At 48.8% G+C, this 20,813-nt stretch overlaps 1 protein-coding gene across 1 annotated transcript; it reads left to right on the top strand.

Annotated features, from left to right (window-relative positions):
• The first annotated feature begins 638 nt into the window (after window positions 1-638).
• LOC125521684 (uncharacterized) lies at window positions 639-2,305 on the top strand. Its single transcript, XM_048686738.2, has one exon. The coding sequence runs from the start codon at window positions 949-951 to the stop codon at window positions 1,546-1,548; it is 600 nt and encodes a 199-aa protein (XP_048542695.1). The 5' UTR covers window positions 639-948; the 3' UTR covers window positions 1,549-2,305.
• The last annotated feature ends 18,508 nt before the right edge of the window (window positions 2,306-20,813 follow it).

Below are 20,813 nucleotides of genomic sequence, written 5' to 3'. Positions count from 1 at the left end.
AGATGGAACATGGTAGATCATGCCTTTGCGATCTTTTTTTTTTTGGAAAAGAAGGATTACCCCCGGTCTCTGCATCAGAAGATTGCATGCAGCCATATTATTAAACGAAAGGTCCAAAAAGGTCTCCGATGAAGTACAAATGTGCTTGAGGCTAGGTGTTTAGTTATCAGAACGATGCATGTAGCCATATTATTAAGCGAAAGATCTAAAAAGGTCTCTGATGAAGTACAAATATGCTCGAGGCTAGGTGTTTAGTTATCAAAACGATGCATGTAGCCATATTATTAAATAAAAGATTCAAAAAGGTCTCTGATGAAGTACAAATATGCTCTAAGCTCAAAACTAAAAGAAGATAAAATTTGCCACAACCGGCTAAAATAAAACTAGATAATTAAACACCTAGCCTATTACTGAACCACCATTTAAATCAATTATAGATATCCGAACAACCATCTCCCACCTGGTACATCCAGTATCCAAAAGCTCCGCTTGATACGATGCATGATCCGGGCACATGGAGTCGTAGTAGGCAAAAAGGACGATGCGTCGATGCATGCAGAGTGGAGTGGCTCTCAAGACAGTGTGTAGCTAGAGTGGAGTGTATTTTCTCTCTCTCCCATGGCCATGAGCGATGATCTATTTAACATGCGCCCGTCCTTGGGTTGTTGCTTGCATATAATTCTGTTCCTCGCTTGCTTCTCCTTTACTTATTTAGCCAAGTTACCCTTCTCCATCATCACCTCCACGACGCCTGCCTCCTCCCTCCCTCCCTCCTCCTCCTTCACGCTCCTTCAAAAGACCACGCACAAGCACAGCACAGCACAAGCAAGCAGTCACACTACTGGCAAGCTCCCCAGCTCAGGCAATTCTCTCGCATAAACTACTACGTGGCTCTCTTGGCAGAAGATCTAGAGCAGCGGTGGGATCTGCGCGCGCGCACCAGCTTCGATGGGCCTCGACGTCACGGAAATCTCTGAATTGGCGGCGCTCCGGCCGATCCAGACGGCCGTGAGCGGCGCCCGGGCAACGGCAGCGCCGGGGGCGGAAGATGACGCTCCAGCCGCCGACACCGGCTGCGTCACACCCAAGGCGAGCGGCGCGCGGTCAGCCGCTGCAGGAGGAGCAGACGACGACGACCCTGCCGCCAGCGCCAACAACGCCTGCTTCACACCGAAGGCAAGCGACTCCATGGCCATGCTGCCCATTGCGCCACTGCAGGAAGACAGCGTCGGCTTCTCCACGGCCACGCCGCTGCCCACGGGCGGAGAAATTGGGCGGCGAGATGGCTGCGCCGCTGCAGGCGACGAGAGCAGCTTCACCACGCCGACGACAGCCTACAGCACGCTGGTGCCGGCCACTGTGTGCCCACCGGCGCCGCGGAAAACGGCTGCGGCGCCGACGAGGAAGCGGGCGCCGCTGCAGCAGCGGCTCTTCTATCCGGTGCCGCGCGATCTGACCACCGTGTTCGTGGCCGTGCCGCAGTGCCCGCCGCCCGCCAAGAGGATGCGGGCGCACGTAGCGGAGTCATATGTGCCTCTAGGCACGTGACGATGCTGCCGCCGACATCGCCTGCGTCACTCCCAAGGCAAGCGTCCAAGCGACTCCATGGCGCCACTCCAGCAAGACCTCGGCGTCGATGTGATCGGCCTGGCCACGCCGTCAGCCACGGGTGAATGAATCGGGCCGCGAGACGGCTGCAAGTATAGCGCCACTGCCGGCGACGAGGACAGCTTCACCGCGCCTATGAAGGCTGACAGCGCATGATGCCGGCGACGGTGTGCCCGCCCACGCCGCGGAAGTCGGCGCCGGCGCCAACGAGGAAGCTGCGCCGCTGCAGCAGAGGCTCTTCTTCTACCCGGTGCCTCGCGACCTGACCGGCGTCTTCGTCGCCGTGCCGCAGCGCCCGCCGCCCGCCAAGAAGATGCTGGCACACACACTTTCTCTCGTTCCAGCAGTTCAGCACTCCGCGCCCGCATGCATGCTAGTCTGCGCCTCTCCGCGCCACATTGTCGCGACCGCGAGTGCAGGAAGTAAGGCCAGTCATAGTGGCAGTAAATTAGATAGTAACACAGTGCACCTTGAGAATTTTTTGCTTATGTATCAAATAGTTAATGAGAAGTAGTAAGGCTGGCCATAGTGGGGGTAACATAACTAGTATCATATACTTGGGATTTGCAAACATGCTTATGTGGCAGGAAATTAAAGAAGAGAGAGAGGGTCATAGTAATATAGATAGATACCGTAACATAATAAATGTTATGCTACTATGTGTCATGCATGGCAATAAATAAGACCATCTATAATACTACTTTATGATACTATGCACTATGGATGTAGTATCATACACTAGTATCATATGCATGATACTAGTATATGTTACTCCTCACTTTGACCAACCTAACATAATATGTTACTGTAACATAACGCTTTCCAAAATAACATGAGTCTACAAGCTATTAAATAAGGTCACATATAACACTAATACTATATTATTTTGCACTATAAAAATAGTAACTTAAACTAGTGTCATGCATATGACATTAGTCTAAATTACTCTTCACTATAACCAGCCTAATTCTTCAGAGAAGATGCTGGCGAACAAGTAAATATACGAGCCACGAGCTCGCACATAAGACAAGGTTGTAGTTGAATCACTTAACTACTTAAAGCAAAGCTCCTCTCTGAGATGTCCCATGTCCCGTCACACACACGAAACTACTACTCCCTCCCGTCACACACACGAAACTACTACTCCCTCCATTTTTTTTAGTCTACATATAAGATTTGGTTAAAATTAAACTTTGTTAACTTTGACTAAATTTATAAAAAAAAATCAAGATTCATAATATGAAATCAATATTGTAAGATGCATTATGAAATTAATTTTCACACCATATAGATTTAATATTATAGATGTCGATATTTTTTCTATAAAGTTGGTCAAACTTTATAACCTTTGACTTTGACCAAATCTTATATGCAGACTAAAAAGAAACAGAGGGAGTACTAGTAATGAAACTTTGTTGCTACACTAGTAGAAAATAGGGTTTTGGTCACAGCTTAATATGTACTTTAGTCCCGGTTGCATTACGAACCGGTCGTATCTCAAACTGGGACTAAAGATTAGACATTTAGTCGCTCGAACCGGGACTAAAGGGTGTGATACCCTTTAGTCCCGGTTCATGTCTCAAATCGAGACTAAAGGGGTTCGTGTCACAAACTCTATCCCCCCTCCCTACCGCCCGCCCCGTTATCGCCATTTCAGTTTAATAAAACAAAAGAAAATGATAAAAACTTCAAAAAATAAATCATTCGAGATGTAGTTATATTACTACATCTAATAGTTAGGAAAATTTAAAAACTTAAATTTGAACATGTTTTGCAAAAAAGTGTTATGGAAAAGTAAAACGGCTATAACTTTCGCATAAGATGTCGGAAAAAACGTATAATATATCAAAATGTTCAGCACGAAAATCCGCATCCGATTTTGACCACCGTAGGCCGTTCTGCAAATGTTTAGAATCCTCAAATTTTAAAAGGAAAAAAAGTTATGCTCAAATTTCAGTTTTTTTGTTTTTTGTTAAATCTGGTCAAAGCATGGTCAAACTACTTATCAAAAAGTATTAGTGCTACTAAATAATTATTCAAGATTATTAGTGTTACTAAATAATTATTTCAGTTTTTTGAATTTTGGTCAAATCTGGTCAAACTGTGGTCAAACAATGATCAAACTACTTATTTTAGAAATATTAGTGTTACTAAATAATTATTGCTTTTAAGAATAATAGTTTCAAACTCAAACAGTGAAACATGTGACTTCATGCTCAAGCTAAACTCCTGAGGGTTAATAGGAATGACATCTTACTATTGTCAGGAAAACAACAAGTGCAGACTTGAAAACGAGGGGGAATAGAACCCGGGAATTAAGCGTGCTCAGGCTGGAGTAGTGAGAGGATGGGTGACCGGCCGGAAAGTTAGATAATTTGGAATGATGAGGGATGATTAGAGATTAGAGGTTAAATTGAGCAGTGACGAGGGATGAATAGAGATTAAATAGTAAAATAATCAAAAATTTGAAAATCGGGAAAAAATAAAAAAAATCGTAAAATTTCCCCTCAATCCCGGTTGGTGTTACCAACCGGGACTAAAGGTGGAGCTCCAGACAGCGGCCACGTGGAGGGCCTTTAGTCCCGGTTCGTAACAGAATCGAGACTAAAGGGGGAGCCTTTAGTACCGGCCCTTTAGTCCCGGTTCTAGAACCGGGACTAAAGGCCCTCTGAAACTGAGACAAATAGGCCTTTTTCTACTAGTGCTAGTATCTCATACATATAGAACACCAGCACTGAAGTTTAGTTGAACCACATCTCTCTCTCTCTCTCCCCGTGTTGGAGCTGAATCCCTCGGCCCCTCTCTGTCTCACTCTCTTTATTGCTTCTCACAACATGCACAAATACACGAGTAGTTTTGGTGACTTGCTGTGACGTCCCCGATTCAATCGTACACTAATCATACACGCAAACGTGTACGATCAAGATCAGGGACTCACGGGAAGATATCACAACACAACTCTACAAATAAAATAAGTCATACAAGCATCATATTACAAGCCAGGGGCCTCGAGGGCTCGAATACAAGAGCTCGATCATAGACGAGTCAGCGGAAGCAACACTATCTGAGTACAGACATAAGTTAAACAAGTTTGCCTTAAGAAGGCTAGCACAAACTGGGATACAGATCGAAAGAGGCGCATGCCTCCTGCCTGGGATCCTCCTAAACTACTCATGGTCGTCGTCAGCGGGCTGCACGTAGTAGTAGGCACCTCCCGAGTAGTAGTAGTCGTCGTCGACAGTGGCGTCTGGCTCCTGGGCTCCAACGTCTGGTCGCAGCAATCGAGTATAAAAAGGGAGAAAAGAGGGAGCAAAGCAACCGTGAGTACTCATCCAAAGTACTCGCAAGCAAGGAGCTACACTACACATATATATATATATATATGCATTGGTATCAAATGGAATAAGGGTATCATATGTGGACTGAACTGCAGAATGCCGAAATAAGAGGGAGATAGCTAGTCCTTTCGAAGACTACGCTTCTGGTAACCTCCATCTTGCAGCAGGAGAAGAGAGTAGATGGTAAGTTCACCAAGTAGCACCGTGTAGCATAATCCTAACCGATGATCCTCTCCTCGTCGCCCTGTGAGAGAGTGATCACCGGTCGTATCTGGCATTTGGAAGGGTGTGTTTTATTAAGTATCCGGTTCTAGTTGTCATAAGGTCAAGGTACAACTCCAAGTCGTCCTGTTACCGAAGATCACGGCTACTCGAATAGATTAACTTCCCTGCAGGGGTGCACCACATTTCCCAACACGCTCGATCCCCTTTGTCCGGACACACTTTTCTAGGTCATGCCCAGCCTCGGAAGATCAACACGTGGCAGCCCTACCTAGGCACAATAGAGAGGTCAACACGCCGGTCTAAATCCTATGGCGCAGGGGTCTGGGCCCATCGCCCGTTGCACACCTGCACGTTGCGAACGCAGCCGGAAGCAGAACTAGCCCCCTTAATACAAGAGGAGGCTTACGGTCCAATCCGGCGCGTGCCGCTCAGTCGCTGACGTCACAAAGGCTTTGGCTGATACCACGACGTCGAGTGCCCATAACTGTCCCCGCGTAGATGGTTAGTGCGTATAGGACAGTAGCCAGACTCAGATCAAATACCAAGATCTCGTTAAACATATTATCTTGAAATAACCGCGAACGCCGACCAGGGCCAGGCCCACCTCTCTCCTAGGTGGTCTCAACCTGCCCTGTCGCTTCGCCACAAAGATCCACACAGAGGGCTGTCGGGAAAGTATGTCCTTCCAACCCCCAATTCGTGAATCAACCGCGGGTACTCCTCGAGCCAACCCGACTTTAGTCATCACATGTATCATATATAAAGTATATAGTATATACCCGTGATCGCCTCCCGAGTGATCACGGCCTGATAGTATAGCATGGCAGACAGACAAGAATTTAGGGCCACTGATGATAAACTAGCATCCTATACTAAGCATTAGGATTGCAGGTAAAGGTAACAACAGTAGTAGCAAGGTCAGGCTATGCATCAAGATAGGATTAATGGAAAGAAGTAACATGCTACACTACTCTAATGCAAGCAGTATAGAGGAGAGTAGGCGATATCTGGTGATCAAGGGGGGGGGGCTTGCCTGGTTGCTCTGGCAAAAGAGAGGGGTCGTCAACACCGTAGTCGTACTGGGTAGCAGCGGCGTCGGTCTCGGTGTCTAGCGAGAGAAGAGGGGGAAGAAACAATAAATATTAAGCAAACAGATGCATAGCGATGCATGACATGACAATTATTGGTGCTAGGGGTGCCCTAACGCGGTACGAGGTGGTACCGGTGAAGGGGGAAAAATCCGGAAAAGTATTCCCGGTGTTTCGTGTTTTCGGACAGATGAACTGGAGTGGGAAAGTTGCGTGTTTGCTATGCTAGGGATGCGTGGCAGACGATCGGGCTGCGGATTTGGATTCGTCTCGTCGTTCTGAGCAACTTTCGTGTTGAAAATAATTTAATCCAAGTTACGGATTAAAAGATATGATTTTCTAAAGATTTTATCAATTTCTGGAATTTAATTAATTATTTAATTTAATTTGAAATTTGATTTATGACATCAGCATGATGTCATGCTGACGTCAGCAATCAACATGGGTTGACTGGGTCAAACTGAAGCGTGGGTCTAGTGGGACCCACCTGTCATACACTGTTAGGTTAAGTAGGGTTTAGTTAATTGATTAGGTTAATCTAATCAGGATTAATTAGTTTAATAATTCTTTAATTATTTAATTAAGATTAATTAATTAATTATTAATTAATTATTATTATAATATATTTTTTAATCCCCTTTTAAAAAAATGTTCTGGGGCCGTGGGGCCCCTCTGTCATTGGCTAAGGGGTCGTAGCGGGTTACGGGCGCTACGGGGCGGGTCGGGTGTTGCGGCGCCCCACTGGGCATTCGCCCAGATCGCCGGGGCGAGGAGGCCCGGGGCAGTTTGCAGGCGCGGGTGCCGACGAGGCCACGGCGGGGCGGGGCCGTAGCGAAGCGGGCGGTCGCCGGAGGAGGCCGGAGGCGGTGCAGGGGCGGCGGGGCGCCGGCGGACGCGCGACGAGTGGCAGCGTGGGGCGGCTTGGCCGGAGCAGAGCCGTGGCAGGGGACGGGCAGCGGCGGCCACGCGTGGCCATGGGCGCGTGCGGGGTCGAGGGTGCGGGGCCGCGGCACGGTCGAGGCGCGCGCGAGCGCAAGCGGCGCAGGGGCGACATGCAGCAGTGGCGCGAGGGAGCAGCGGGGTGGCAACGGTGTCCGCGGACGTAGCAGTCGTAGGTAGGGGTGGCGTCGTGCACGCGCATTGCAGGGCAGCAGTAGCATGGAGGAGCCAGTGCGGCGAGCAACGGAGCAGGCAGGTGTGGCGGGGCTGCAGGGCAAGTGCGGGAGCGAGGTGCGGTGCGAGCGCGTGTGCGGGAGGCGAGCGCGTGACGCGAGCGCGTGCGCGAGTCGGGCGGCAACGCAGGTAGCTGGGGGGTGACGGGGTGGCGCGGTCGGGCCGGTGAGTGGCCATGCGGGCGCGGGGCAGAGAGGGAGGAGGGGGGCGGCGGCTCACATGGGTGAGTAGGGACGGGGCAGTGGGGGTCGGGTTGGTCAACGGGGACGACGAATCGCCAGAAGAGAAGCAGGCCGGCTGGAAGGTCCGGCGAGGACGAGCTTCGGGCGCGGGGCGGCGTTCTCCGAGTGCGGGGCGGCGTCGGGTGTCGAGGCGACCTCCTCCTCTCGATCTCGATCCAATCGGGGGAGAGGGAGGGGGAGGAGATATTTTGCGAGGGGAGTGTGGGGGGTGTCAGTGGAGTGGGTGGGGGAAGTGGATAAGGAGGAGTGGGGGGAGTGGCCGGCTGGGCCTAATGGGTCAGGCAGCTGGGCCTTCTGGCCCAGTTGGCCAGGGGGCTTTTTCTTTAGTTTAGTTTTTTTCTTTTGTATTTTCTTTTCTTTTATTTATTTACTTTTCTGTTTTAATCATTTTAAATTATTTAGGCCTTTTATAAAAATGTGTTTACTACACCATAAATTCCTAGGCATATATTTGCACACACCGAACATTTCTGTTTTAATTTTTGAAAAGTTTTATTATTTAACCTTATTTTAAATTTGAATTTGAATCGGTTTTGAACTAGCGATAGGTTAGCAACAGTAACCGTGGTGACGTGGCATGATTAGCGTTGGATTATTGTAGCATGATTATCCGGGCAAGGTAGAAGGAAACAGTGTGGGGTATTCATCATGCAGGCGGTCCTCGCGTTCCCAAGTGGCTTCATCTTCAGAATAGTGCGACCACTGGACTTTGAGGAACTTGATCGCCTTCTGACGTGTGCGGCGTTCAGCTTGGTCGAGAATGCGGACCGGATGCTCTTTATAGGAGAGGTCCTGTTGTAATTTGAGCACTTCATGATCCACTGCTCGGATTGGATCCTTGAAGCCACGGCGGAGTTGTGACACGTGGAACACATCGTGAACCTGGGAAAGGTTTGGCAGAAGCTCCAGTTGATATGCCACTTTTCCACGCCTTTCGAGAATAGTGAAGGGACCGATATAGCGAGGAGCTAGCTTGACCTTGATCCCGAAGCGGTGAGCACCCTTCATTGGTGTAACTCGAAGATAAGTCTTTTCGCCAGGTTGATAGACCATGTCTTTGTGATGACGGTCATACTGACTTTTCTGACGTGACTGAGCAGTCTTGAGATTCTCGCGAATAATGCGAACTTGTTCTTCGGCCTGTTGGATAATATCCGGACCAAAGAGTGGATGTTCCCCAGTTTCTGACCAGTTCAGAGGGGACCGACACTTTCGTCCATATAACACTTTGAAGGGGGACATCTTCAGACTAGCTTGATAGCTATTATTATAAGAGAACTCGGCATATGGAATAGATTCCTCCCATTTCTTGCCGAAGGAAATTACACAAGCTCGAAGCATGTCTTCGAGAATTTGGTTGACACGTTCAACCTGTCCTTGCGACTGAGGACGAATCGCCGTACTAAACGACAGATGAGTTCCCATAGCTTCTTGGAAACTTGCCCAAAATCTTGAAGTGAATAAGCTGCCACGGTCTGAACTGATAACCAGTGGAATACCGTGAAGTGAAACAATTCTGGACATGTAGAGAGTAGCAAGCTGACTAGCAGTGATTGTCTCTTTGACCGCCAAAAAATGTGCAACTTTAGAAAGCCGGTCAATGACGACAAGAATAGCATCATTACCTTTCCGCGATTTGGGAAATCCAATGACGAAGTCCATTTCAACATGGTCTCATTTCCATTCAGGAATAGAGATAGGTTGCAGAGTTCCAGCAGGCCTTTGATTCTCTGCTTTGATATGGCGGCAAACGTCACACTCAGCAACATAACGAGCAATGTCCTGCTTCATATTAGACCACCAGAATCTTTAACGAATATCCTGGTACATCTTTGTACTACCAGGATGGATGGACAGAGGCGTATCATGAGCTTCTTTCATAACCCTTTTAGTCTTATCCAGGTTTTTCTTCGAACATGGTACCACTAGGCGGCCTTTGAAGTACAAGGCGCCATCATCGGCGATAGTGAAGAATGAGGGCTTTCCTTCTGCTAGATGGCGTTTAATCTTATGGACTTCAGAGTCATAACCTTGAATAGTCTTTATACCAGCTACGAGATCTGGTACGACGGCCAGGGTATTTAGAGAACCCTTAGTAACAATATGAAGATTCATCTTTTGGAACTCTGGGGGAGGGGGAGCGAGTGCTCCAGGAGGAACAATATGAAGGTTCAGCTTTCTAAATTCTTCGACAAGCGAGGGCTGAACTTTGTGAACCTGGAGGTGGTTGCAGTAAGACTTGCGTCTCAAGGCATCAACCATTACATTAGCCTTGCCAGGGGGTATAGGATATATCCACGTCAAAGTCTGCAACAGTCTCCATCCATCTCTGCTGACGGAGGTTCAGATCTGGCTGAGTAAACAAATACTTCAGACTTTGGTGGTCGGTGAAGATTTCGCAACGATTGCCGAGAAGGTAATGTTGCCACTGCTTCAGTGCATGAATGACAGCAGCAAGCTCGAGGTCGTGAACTGGGTAGTTTTCTTCATGAGGGCGCAGTTGAAGAGAGGCATAAGCAATCACTCTGCGCTCTTGCATTAGGACACAGTCTAATCCTTGACGGGAAGCGTCGCAGTAAATGACGAAGTCCTTCTTAGTATCAGGTGGAGCAAGCACTGGGGCATAAGTCAACTTGTCTTTGAGTGCCTGGAAACTATCCTGACACTTGTCTGTCCATTCGAACTTGACACCCTTATGCAACAGATTAGTCAGAGGCCTGGCAATCTTGGAGAAGTTCTCGACAAATCGACGGCAATACCTGGCGAGACCTAGAAAGCTTCGGACTTGCTTGACATTCTTCGGAGGAGTCCACTCGAGAATAGCCTGAACTCGTTCAGGGTTGACGGCAATACCATCCTTGGAGATGACATGCCCAAGATAGGTTACTTCGGGGAGCCAGAATTCAAACTTGGAATACTTAGCATACAGTTGATGCTCTCGAAGCTTTTCCAGCACAAGATGAAGATGTTCAGCATGTTCTTCTTTGTTCTTGGAAAATACAAGGATATCATCCAGATAAACCACGACGAACTTGTCGAGGTAATCCATGAATATATAGTTCATCAGACGAGAGAAGGTGGCTGGAGCATTCGTTAAGCCGAATGACATGACGATGTACTCGTAAGACCCATACCGAGTCACGAAGGCGGTCTTTGGGATATCCTCTGGAATTTAATTAATTATTTAATTTAATTCAAAATTGGATTTATGACATCAGCATGATGTCATGCTGATGTCAGCAGTCAACAGGGGTTGACTAGGTCAAACTGACGCGTAGGTCCAGTGGGACCCACCTGTTATACACTGTTAGGTTAAGTAGGGTTTAGTTAATTGATTAGGTTAATCTAATCAGGATTAATTAGTTTAATTAATTCTTGAATTAATTAATTAAGTTAATTAATTATATTTATTATTATAATATATTTTTTAATCCCTTTAAAAAAACGTTCTGGGGCCGTGGGGCCCCTCTGTCATGAGCTAAGGGGCCGTAGCGGGTTACGGGCGCTACGGGGCGGGTAGGGCGTTGCGGCGCCCGACTGGGCGTTCGCCCAGATCGCCGGGGCGGGGAGGCTCGGTGCAGTTTGCAGGCGCGGGTGCCGACGAGGCCACGGCGGGGCGGGGCCGTAGCGAAGTGGGCGGTCGCCGGAGGAGGCCGGAGGCGGTGCAGGGGCGGCAGGGCGCCGGCGGACGCGCGACGAGTGGCGGCGTGCGGCGGCTTGGCCGGAGCAGAGCCGTGGCAAGGGACAGGCAGCGGCGGCCACGCGCGGCCATGGGCGCGTGCGGGGGCGAGGGTCCGGGGCCGCAGCACGGTCAAGGCGCGTGAGAGCTCAAGCGGCGCAGGGGGCGACAGGCAGCAGTGGCGCGAGGGAGCAGCGGGGAGGCAGCGGTGGCCGCGGACGTAGTAGTCGTAGGCAGGGGCGGCGTCGTGCGCGCGCACATGGCGGGGCAGCAATAGCATGGAGGAGCTAGTGCGGTGAGTGGCGGAGCAGGGAGGTGTGGCGGGGCTACAGGGCAAGTGCGGGCGCGAGGTGCGGTGCGAGCGCGTGTGCGGGAGGCGAGCGCGGCGCGAGCGCATGCGCGAGTCGAGCGGCAGCGCAGGCTGCAGGGGGTGACGGGGTGGCGCGGTCGGGCCGGTGAGTGGCCATGCGGGCGCGGGGCAGAGAGGGAGGAGGGGGGCGGCGGTCACATGGGTGAATAAGGACGGGGCAGTGGGGTCGGGGTGGTCGACGGGGACGATGAATCACCGGAGAAGAAGCAGGCCGGCGGGAAGGTCCGGCGAGGACGAGCTCCGGGCGCGGGGCGGCGTCGGGCGTCGAGGCGACCTCCTCCTCTCGATCCCGATCCAATCGGGGGAGAGGGAGGGGGGAGATATTTTGCGGGGGGGAGTGTGGGGGGGGGTGTCGGTGGAGTGGGTGGAGGAAGTAGATAAGGAGAAGTGGGGGGAGTGGCCGGCTGGGCCTAATGGGTCAACCAGCTGGGCCTTCTGGCCCAGTTGGCCAGGGGGCCTTTTCTTTAGTTTAGTTTTTTTTCTTTTGTATTTTCTTTTTTATTTACTTTTCTGTTTTAACCATTTTAAATTATTTAGGTCTTTTATAAAAATGTGTTTACTACACCATATATTCCTAGGCATATATTTGCACACACCGAACATTTTTGTTTTAATTTTTTAATTTTTTTATTATTTAATCTTATTTTAAATTTGAATTTGAATCGATTTTGAACTAGCGATAGGTTAGCAACAGTAACCGTGGTGACGTAGCATGATTAGCGTTGGATTACTGTAGCACGATTATCCGTGCGTTACACTCGTTGTCTCAAACGGACAAAACCTTTTCTATTATTGATGCACGGCAAGCTTATCTTACAGATGATATGATAGGGATATATACATGCCTATTTATAGGCTTTCCCGAATCAACTAAGCACAATGAATTTTTTAATGATGCACAAGTTGTGCCTAGCATTCTTCCTTGCATACTCCAACTTTGCTAGATAGGAACAGTGAGTGCAAACTCCAACTTTGCTTCTAAACTACTTGCTTGCTGCAGCACTTCCTAACTGGCAATGAACCTTACCGAGGATTGTTTTGTTTTTCTCAGGACACTCTTAAGCATAACTAAAAATTTCATCACAAATGTACCTTTGTACCTCAATTTTATCTCTGCAACCTTCACAGTGTCCACGGCCACGAGTATGACCTCGTCCTAGCGACGTGTCTTGTCCTCTTGTCATGATAAGTTGCTCTTTCACACCTCTCATCTCTAGCCCCTTGAGGAGGTCCTCATACACCTTTGGTGATTCAATGGCCTTCTCTATGGCCCTCTTGTTGACGACAACAAATTGCGCAATTGATGAAGCAAAATGGATGAAATTGTTGGAGACACCTCGCAACAGATTCTTCACACCATACTTATCCTCCATTGGGTCTCCAAGCTAAGAAATATGCCCCACAAGCATTGTCAATTCCACCGCAAATTATCCATGGAAGGAAGGAGATTACATGGGGCCGTCGATCATGTCGTGTGGCACTTTCCCCGCTATTGGACCCCACATACCGTTCTAATGCGACTGGAAATGGGCTGGCCCTGCCACCCATGGGGCTCATCAATGACCCACAAACGGGTCAAACTCGATATAGGTGCATTTTTTCTTCAAACTATTATTTTCTTTTTACATAATTTGAACTTTTGCAAAAAGACCCCCAAATTTAAGATAGTTGCTGTATCATTGGAAATTTACAGGAATATCCTAGACACCCTCAAAATTGCCTATAAAATTCCAAAAATTGCCTGAAATTTAGAAATTCATCAAAAACTCTAGAAAATTGATTCTTCGCATCAAAAAAATCAGAAAAATGGAGGGACGTTCAGAAAAATAAAATAAAAACACCCGGAGGTTGAGAAATTGCGGGCATCCCCACATCAACCATGCTCCTTCCTTCCATCAAGGTTTCTCCATCTTAAATATTTGGAAAATCAATGAAGTTCACCAAGAAGACTGAGATAATGGGGGAGGTTGCTACGAAGGGCAAGGGTACTTGCAAGTGCCATGTACTCACCATCCCTTCTCCCTAGCACCTTTCCCCGACGATCGTCAACAAGCAACACTGAAGCCCATCGAGTGCCCATCATTGCAGTAAAGAAGACTCAAGCACAGCTACAGGACAAAGAATTCAAGACAAGATCATCAAGACCAACTATATTATAGTGCACATGAACAACTATTTTGAAAGACATGAACATTTGTGAATCATATGAATAATATTTCAATACATGGTGAACATTTTTAAAATATGAGATGGGCATTTTTTTAATAGATTTCATTTATATAGTTAAAAGAACCTATGAATATTTTGAATGTTTATATACAAAATTCCCCAACAACCTTTTTTTTCAATGTTAAATAAAAAGTATATATGTGTTAACGAGTGCACGATGGCCAACCTTTGTCCCTCGCTTTATGTGCTGCTTTAGTAGCCCCAACACGAAATTCTTCCGATTCGGACTAAAGTTTCACCAATAGTGTGTAGACCTTTTTTTAATGTTGATAGTAGAACTCCCAAATTCATTGATTGAAAAGGGTATCACAATAACACCCCCAAGAGGAGGAAAGTCAGCAAAAGGACCATGCAAAACAGAAAAGAAAGGAAGAGAGGCTACTCAGTTTATTAAAGGGAAACGGCGAAAACCTGAAGAACGACAAGCCGTACCTAGCTAAACTATGCCTAAAACACCACACGACATATGAAACATCGGTAAGGCCGACAACAGACAACCCACCCGGCCAGGCACTCGAGTGTTGCCATTGCCAAAGTGCACCTTGCACCATCACATCAGTCCAGTCTGCCACCAGCATATTGGCCAACCTCGTCAACACCGGAGAGGAACACATGTCTGAAAGAGGTGAACATATGCCGCCCCGATCCTACGAGGATGACTAGCATGGCTCGTCTGATGCTCCTCATATGTGGAGAGTGCTCCTGCTACCCATCCCCGTTGGCCAAGCAGCTAGATGCAGACGGAAGCATGCCCACCCACACCATACTAACCACACCATTGTTGGCATCCGACCAACCACGCACCCGATGCTCCCATCAGGAGGCCAAGCATCTATATCCGGACCTCTCAAACCCGCCTCATACGTTTGAATGGGCCGCCCGGTCACTTACCAGTGATTTTTTTTGGCCACAAACGGACGCCTTAAACGGGCCTCAAACGCACGGGCTGACCGGCACCCACATATCCAGTCCAAATATGGGGCAGATATGGGGGCGCCCGGGCGCGCCTGCCACGTCGGACTGACGAAGGGGTCCCAGCCAGAAACACCCTCAAACCCGGCGGTCCAAAACTCGTCTCCTCCGTCGGACAGGTGGCGCCGCGTGGCGCAGCTCCAGCGGCCCGCGTAGTGCATTGCCGGCTCCGGATGCAGTGGATCCGAAGGAGGAGGAGGAGGAGGAGGAGAAATTTGAGTAGGAGGGGGTGAGCCGAAGGAGGAGGCTGTGGGGGACACTGGCAACGGGGATCTGCAGGCGGAGCAGTATGCCATCCTCAATTCCCTCCAGTCAGAGTCGGCTGCGGATGCAAGACGCCGTCGCCGGCAGGAGATGGAGGCGCAAGAGGCCACGGAGGAGGCGGAGATGTTCGCCTACATGGATGAGGTCGAGCAGAAGGGGGATGAGCCGGGGCCCTCCTTCCCGCCCGTTCAACTGGCGCCCGGCACCGTCGTTGTGGACATCTCCGTCGATGAAGGGTAACTAGCTAGGGTAGTACGTAGATGTTGCACGTAGGATTCTTTTTTTGCACGCTTTGTATGAATTTAGGGGATAAAATATGAGAGAGGCGGATATAAAATGGTTAATTTGAGGCGTGCCTGGTCTGTGCGCGTCCGCGGACGTTTGAGGGGCCGAATTTATAAAGTTTGATTGTAGATGCTCTAACTCCATGACAGCGCTTTCAACAAAGTAACGACAGGGCCTTCATCGCCAATCCAACTCGCGTGTAGACTGAACCGGCCGGACACTCCAAACTCGTAGGAATCCGAGCAGTGCATAGGTGACACCGACCGACGCCACCCACACGTACGCGCATCCTGGATATGTGACACACGTCCATTCGCCATGCCAAGCATCCGACGGACAGCCGGATCGCTCGTAGGGCCGGGCCCCTCCATTCGCCATGTGAATGTGATGTGCCGCTGCCATGGCTCGGATCCACCAACCTGCGCTGACGAGGCCGCGACGTAGCCGTAGGAAGACGAAGAGCATTCGGCGCCGCAGTCGTCGTCCGCATTGCCGTTTCTTTCTGAGTCCTCGCTGCACTTACGCCATGCCCATGGGCCATGCAGCACAGTGATGTAGTACTTCGAAGTTTGGACGCCAACGAGCCAGCGACCACGCACCGAGAGTCCGAGGCTACAAGCGTGTTTGGTTTGAGTCCTGGCCGCAGTGCCTGGAAAAGGTCAATGCCTGGAACGGGCTTGAAAGCACCTGTGTTGTGTGCCTGGTCAGGCTGGCCTGAGCGAATGACGTTTGGTTGATGCCCTGGCCTGGAAAAGCATTAGAAAATATTTTATAAGACCAACAATAGATACAACTGTGGAGCCCACTGGCCCAGCAGAAACACTAATCCATCGCCAGGCACCCACCAGGCTTGTGAAACCGGTGGCCTGGCCTCAGGCTAATGGTGGTGCCTGGATTGACCCAGGCTAATGACGACAGCAAGCTTTTTCAGGCCAGGCATGCTGTCAAATGCTCAGGAAGGCAACCAAACGGACCCTACGTACGACGTACGCGCGGTGGCAGTGACCGCATGCACTACGTGCCGCGGAGCATGTGCAGTGCAAGGCAGGCACGGCCAAAGAGGCCATGACGACGACCATTGTGGTTCTTCTGGCACAAGTAACTCGGAAGATTATATTCCGCAGGTCGATCGATCATGGCAACGTACGTACGCATCGACGATCGACCTTGGTACCCGACAAACCGAGAAGATACCGAGCGTACCTTACATTTCGTTGCTACTTCAGCGTACTCTTTGGTGCCCATTTCACGTATCTTTACACGCACGAGCCCGCAGCGAAGTCATTGTCATATGGCCATGGGTTGGTCGTGACAGGGATCGATCTATTTTATAGAAAAAAATATAGGATTATCTTCGGTACAGAGGGAGCACGTTGTCCCTTGACGTGACTGGTTCAGTAGGTCAATTGCAAATCAAGCTGGGAAAGATGGTATCAATTTCCTGGAAATGACCTTTCCAGGATAAATTAGCTTTGGTGGTTGACCGACCCACTAATGCCTGGTAGCGACTTGATCGACCTCTAGGCATTTCTGTTCAATTTAAAATTTCCCGGCTACTTGAGTCCCAGTGATGTTTTGGCACTTCTCAGTGAGCTGTGACTGAATGGCCTGCCGAATTAGTGGGTTTCCGTCCGGTTGATGCATCACAAAATCCACTTTCTAGATATGTAGGAGTTTTTATCTCGGCTGGTTCCTCTCGTACGTACACCACGTTAGCCTCGGATCTCGAGCCGTCCTCCACGTAGCAATTTATCCGACGACAGAGGAATTATGCAGATCCTAATCCTATAGGGAGTGTCCGTCCGGGTTAAAGCAGGGAGAGTGCCGCTAAACAAAGCTTGAGGCTAATGATGCTCCCCATGTTCTAGATCTAGGCTGTCTAATAGATCTGAATTCTCAAAGAAGGAAAACAAATACAGAGACATAGTAGGATATCAGGCGATATAGTTAAATGGGGTTGCTGCAGGGTGCAGCAATCATCCTTGAGGATCGTGCTTGCAATGATCCAAAGGCGAGACGGAACAAACATATGAAAGCAGCAGAGCAGGAGTCGGGCTCTGAATTTTATATAAGTTGGGGGCCGATAGGTCGGGAAGAAGAAGGTATCCGATGCCATGGACGGTTGCTGCTTGGAGCATACGGCTCGCCACCGGATACCGTCGTTAACCTTAACGACACTGATTAGCGATAGGTTAATTTGTTACTACAAGTAGACCGTATCCGGAGTTGTGATTGTTAATCAGGATTTATGTGTGGTTATTTTAGGAGAGTTTTTTTTTGCGGGGGGTTATTTTAGGAGAGTTAAGAGCAGAAAGAGTCGGAGATACATGCATGGACAAAATAATTGGGTCTGGATACAATGGTACTGTAGTCACTATAGTTAAATTGTCAAAAAAAGTGACTACAATTATTGTTGAGCTTAGATTATCGAAAAATGTCATCCATTTTCTTCTGTTCCAGACGAGAGGTCTTCTATTAGTCACACATTTTCTAATTTACTGAATGATATAGACATTTTGGAGCATGGAAACATTAATTGGTAGAGGCAGCGGTAGTAGATAATCCATTACATAACATAATTTTTTGTATTTCTTTAGATAACAAGAAACATATGTGAAAACCCCGTCTTAGAGCATGTCTAGCAGATCAAGCAAAACAGACTGTCTGCTAAAATAACCATCGATATAGCGGACGGGGCCATATTTTCCGACAGGGACAGATCCTGTAAAATCACCCGTCCACTAATTTTTTTCCAGGGTCCTGCAAAGTCTGGGCCGATTCCGCCATATCTACGGTTAACCTCCCTCCTTTTGCCGGTTCCCCTATCTCTCCCTCATCTTGGCGTTAAGTTTCAGCTCGAGCGTCCTTCCCCGTCATCGCCGCCGCATCTCCCCGCCATCTCTTGCTGCCCCGGGCCACCCCGCGTCATCCAGTAGCTCCACCGCCCCCACCAGCCCTTCTCCGCCAAGCTTGAAGGCCGGGGGTGCCCATTTTTTCCAACAGGCGAGCGGCCGTCACCCGCGCCATGGATCTACCTCGTAGCTTGTCGCGCGACCTTGTAGCGGGCAGATCAGGTTGGTTCAGACGCCGGTGAACCTCGGAATCGCCCGAGGGACAGCCGTGTGTGCGCCTGTGTAGGAGAAGAAAGGGGCGGCTCACTTGATTCCGGCTGGTGGAATTGCATCGGGGGAAGGTAAGTTCAATGCCCAGCGATTTGTTGTTTCAATTTTAACTATCGAGATTTAGGAAAAATCATAGGCGTGCATTAATTTTTTTAGATGGATGCTTGGAGTTCGTCGTCATCGTCGTGGTCTTCATCGGATGATTCCGATATTCAGGAGATGACTTTGCATGACGATGTCGACAACCTAATGTTGTTGCATCTTGGGGACAAATTTTGATTTTGATTGAAAAGATATGGCACCAGCCTTAACGGTGCTTGCTGCACCCTCTAGGTTTAGCCCGTAGATTTTCCTCCCCTCTGATTGCCGCTCCAGCGGTTGATGGTGGGGAGGGGAATCCCGTTGCCTTCGCTACGTCTAGTAGTTTAGGTTACGATTTGTAGTCCTCACGGATGCGGCACCCAGACGGATGGCGACGCTTCTTCTTCGCGTTTGTCTTTCGGATTTTGATCCTCCTCGAGTTCGTCCATGGACGTAACAGACGAAACTCCGGCGTAGATTCCTGCCATCCCTTTAGGGCGGCGATGTTAGAGTTTCTTGTGTGTGTGCGTGACGGCAGGATTTGGTGGTAGTTGGTTCAGATCTATTCAAGGGTTCAACGGCGAAGACCGCGGTTTGGGGCGCTGGTCCTTAGGCATGTGCACGAAGACATCCAAGTTGTCATTGATAAGGTCAAACTGGCTCCGGTAAGGGAGCGACGACAGCCGCACGTCAGCGGCTCTTTCTGATGGTGATAGTGGTCGTTTCGGTGGTCTAGAGACCTTGATATAATTTTTATTATTTTTAAGGAGCTATGTGCTTCTGATGGACCTTTAATAATTTTATAATAGATATGAATGTTTCTTAGCAAAAAAGATAGCTCTTTCTTCACGCGAAAGGAAGCGAGGGGAACTGGGAAGAAGATCGACGGTGGAAGAAGCAGTAGAATTTGGCTAGAGTAGATCGACCACCAGCCGCGTACCCGTACGTAGCATGTGGCGGTGTATGATATCCCTTCATACTGCTTCATACCACGCTGGGGCTTGGGGTCCTCGCAACTGCTCATGAAAACATAAAGAAACGAAAGCATACAGGCAAACCTGCATCATATCGTACACAAATACTTAAACATTTGTCTACAACTACCACTTGGCCTTTACCCTTTAGTACGGATCTGGATCATGTCGAGCTTATTTTATGGCGGGAACACGTAGAGATTCATGCATGGTAGTAGTAGTAATGTGAGTGGTCCTGATCGATCAGCTTGTTTTCTTTTTCAAATCATAGCACGTACGTACGCTGTTACGGTGCTGGAGTAGTGGATTTTAGGCGAGAGGCACGGCGACATGGGTGCCATTGGGCTTGGGCGCTTTGAGTAAAGATGACTTCAGATAAATTATCTACAGTACTAGCTAGTTGCAGTGCGATTCAGTGATAACATTATTGCTTATCTACGTAGCTAGAGTACTATTTTAATCCTGCTTGCCGTTTCTTTTCTCATCTTCCTTTTTTTACAGGTCAAATAAGATATGTTATCTGTTCTAGTGGAGACATAGATATCGCATGTTTTACTTTACCGGAGTACATACAAATTTCAGCATTTCGTCTTGTACTCTTGTTCTTTTTTTGATGTATCGTCTTGTACTCTTGTTTGTTCCCAGGAGAGGTTTAGTTTGGTAGAAATCGATAAATTTCTCTAGCGAGCAGAAGTGGTCGATTTGGACTCGCGTACGTACGCCGATAGGTCACCCAGTATGACGGACTGTCCATCTGAAATTCAGGTTAATTAATTTGCTGCGACTATGTGTCGACGGATGAAGAGACTTAACTAATCATGGTACATCTGAAGCTCTGAAATTAATTACCTGACCAGCAGAACTGTGCACATTTGACTGTACGTGCTGTCATACTGGAATGTACCGTGTACAACCTACCATAGAACGTAGTACGTGAAATGAAATGTACTACAGTACTATATCACCTTTCAGGTCAATGGGAGCGGCCAGCCCCATGCATGGCGTAGGGTGGAGGTATAATGGAGCCACAGTGTGTACGTACGATCCCCATGCGTAGGGTGGAGGTATAATTGAGCCACAGTGTGTACGTACTCCTCATTTAACCACGTACGATTTCCATGTATATGTACGCGATGGGTGGTTGGCAATGGCAGGGATCACCA

This window comes from Triticum urartu, chromosome 7A (genome assembly GCF_056163025.1).
Source record: "Triticum urartu cultivar PI428250 chromosome 7A, HENAU_Tu73, whole genome shotgun sequence".
NCBI classification, from domain to species: Eukaryota; Viridiplantae; Streptophyta; class Magnoliopsida; order Poales; family Poaceae; genus Triticum; species Triticum urartu.
Note: the sequence above shows the minus strand (reverse complement) of the source record. Positions and strands in the feature narration are given on the sequence as shown.

Excerpts from the sequence above, each read along its gene's own strand:
- LOC125521684 (XM_048686738.2), top strand. The coding sequence starts at position 949 with ATGGGCCTCGACGTCACGGAAATCTCTGAATTGGCGGCGCTCCGGCCG.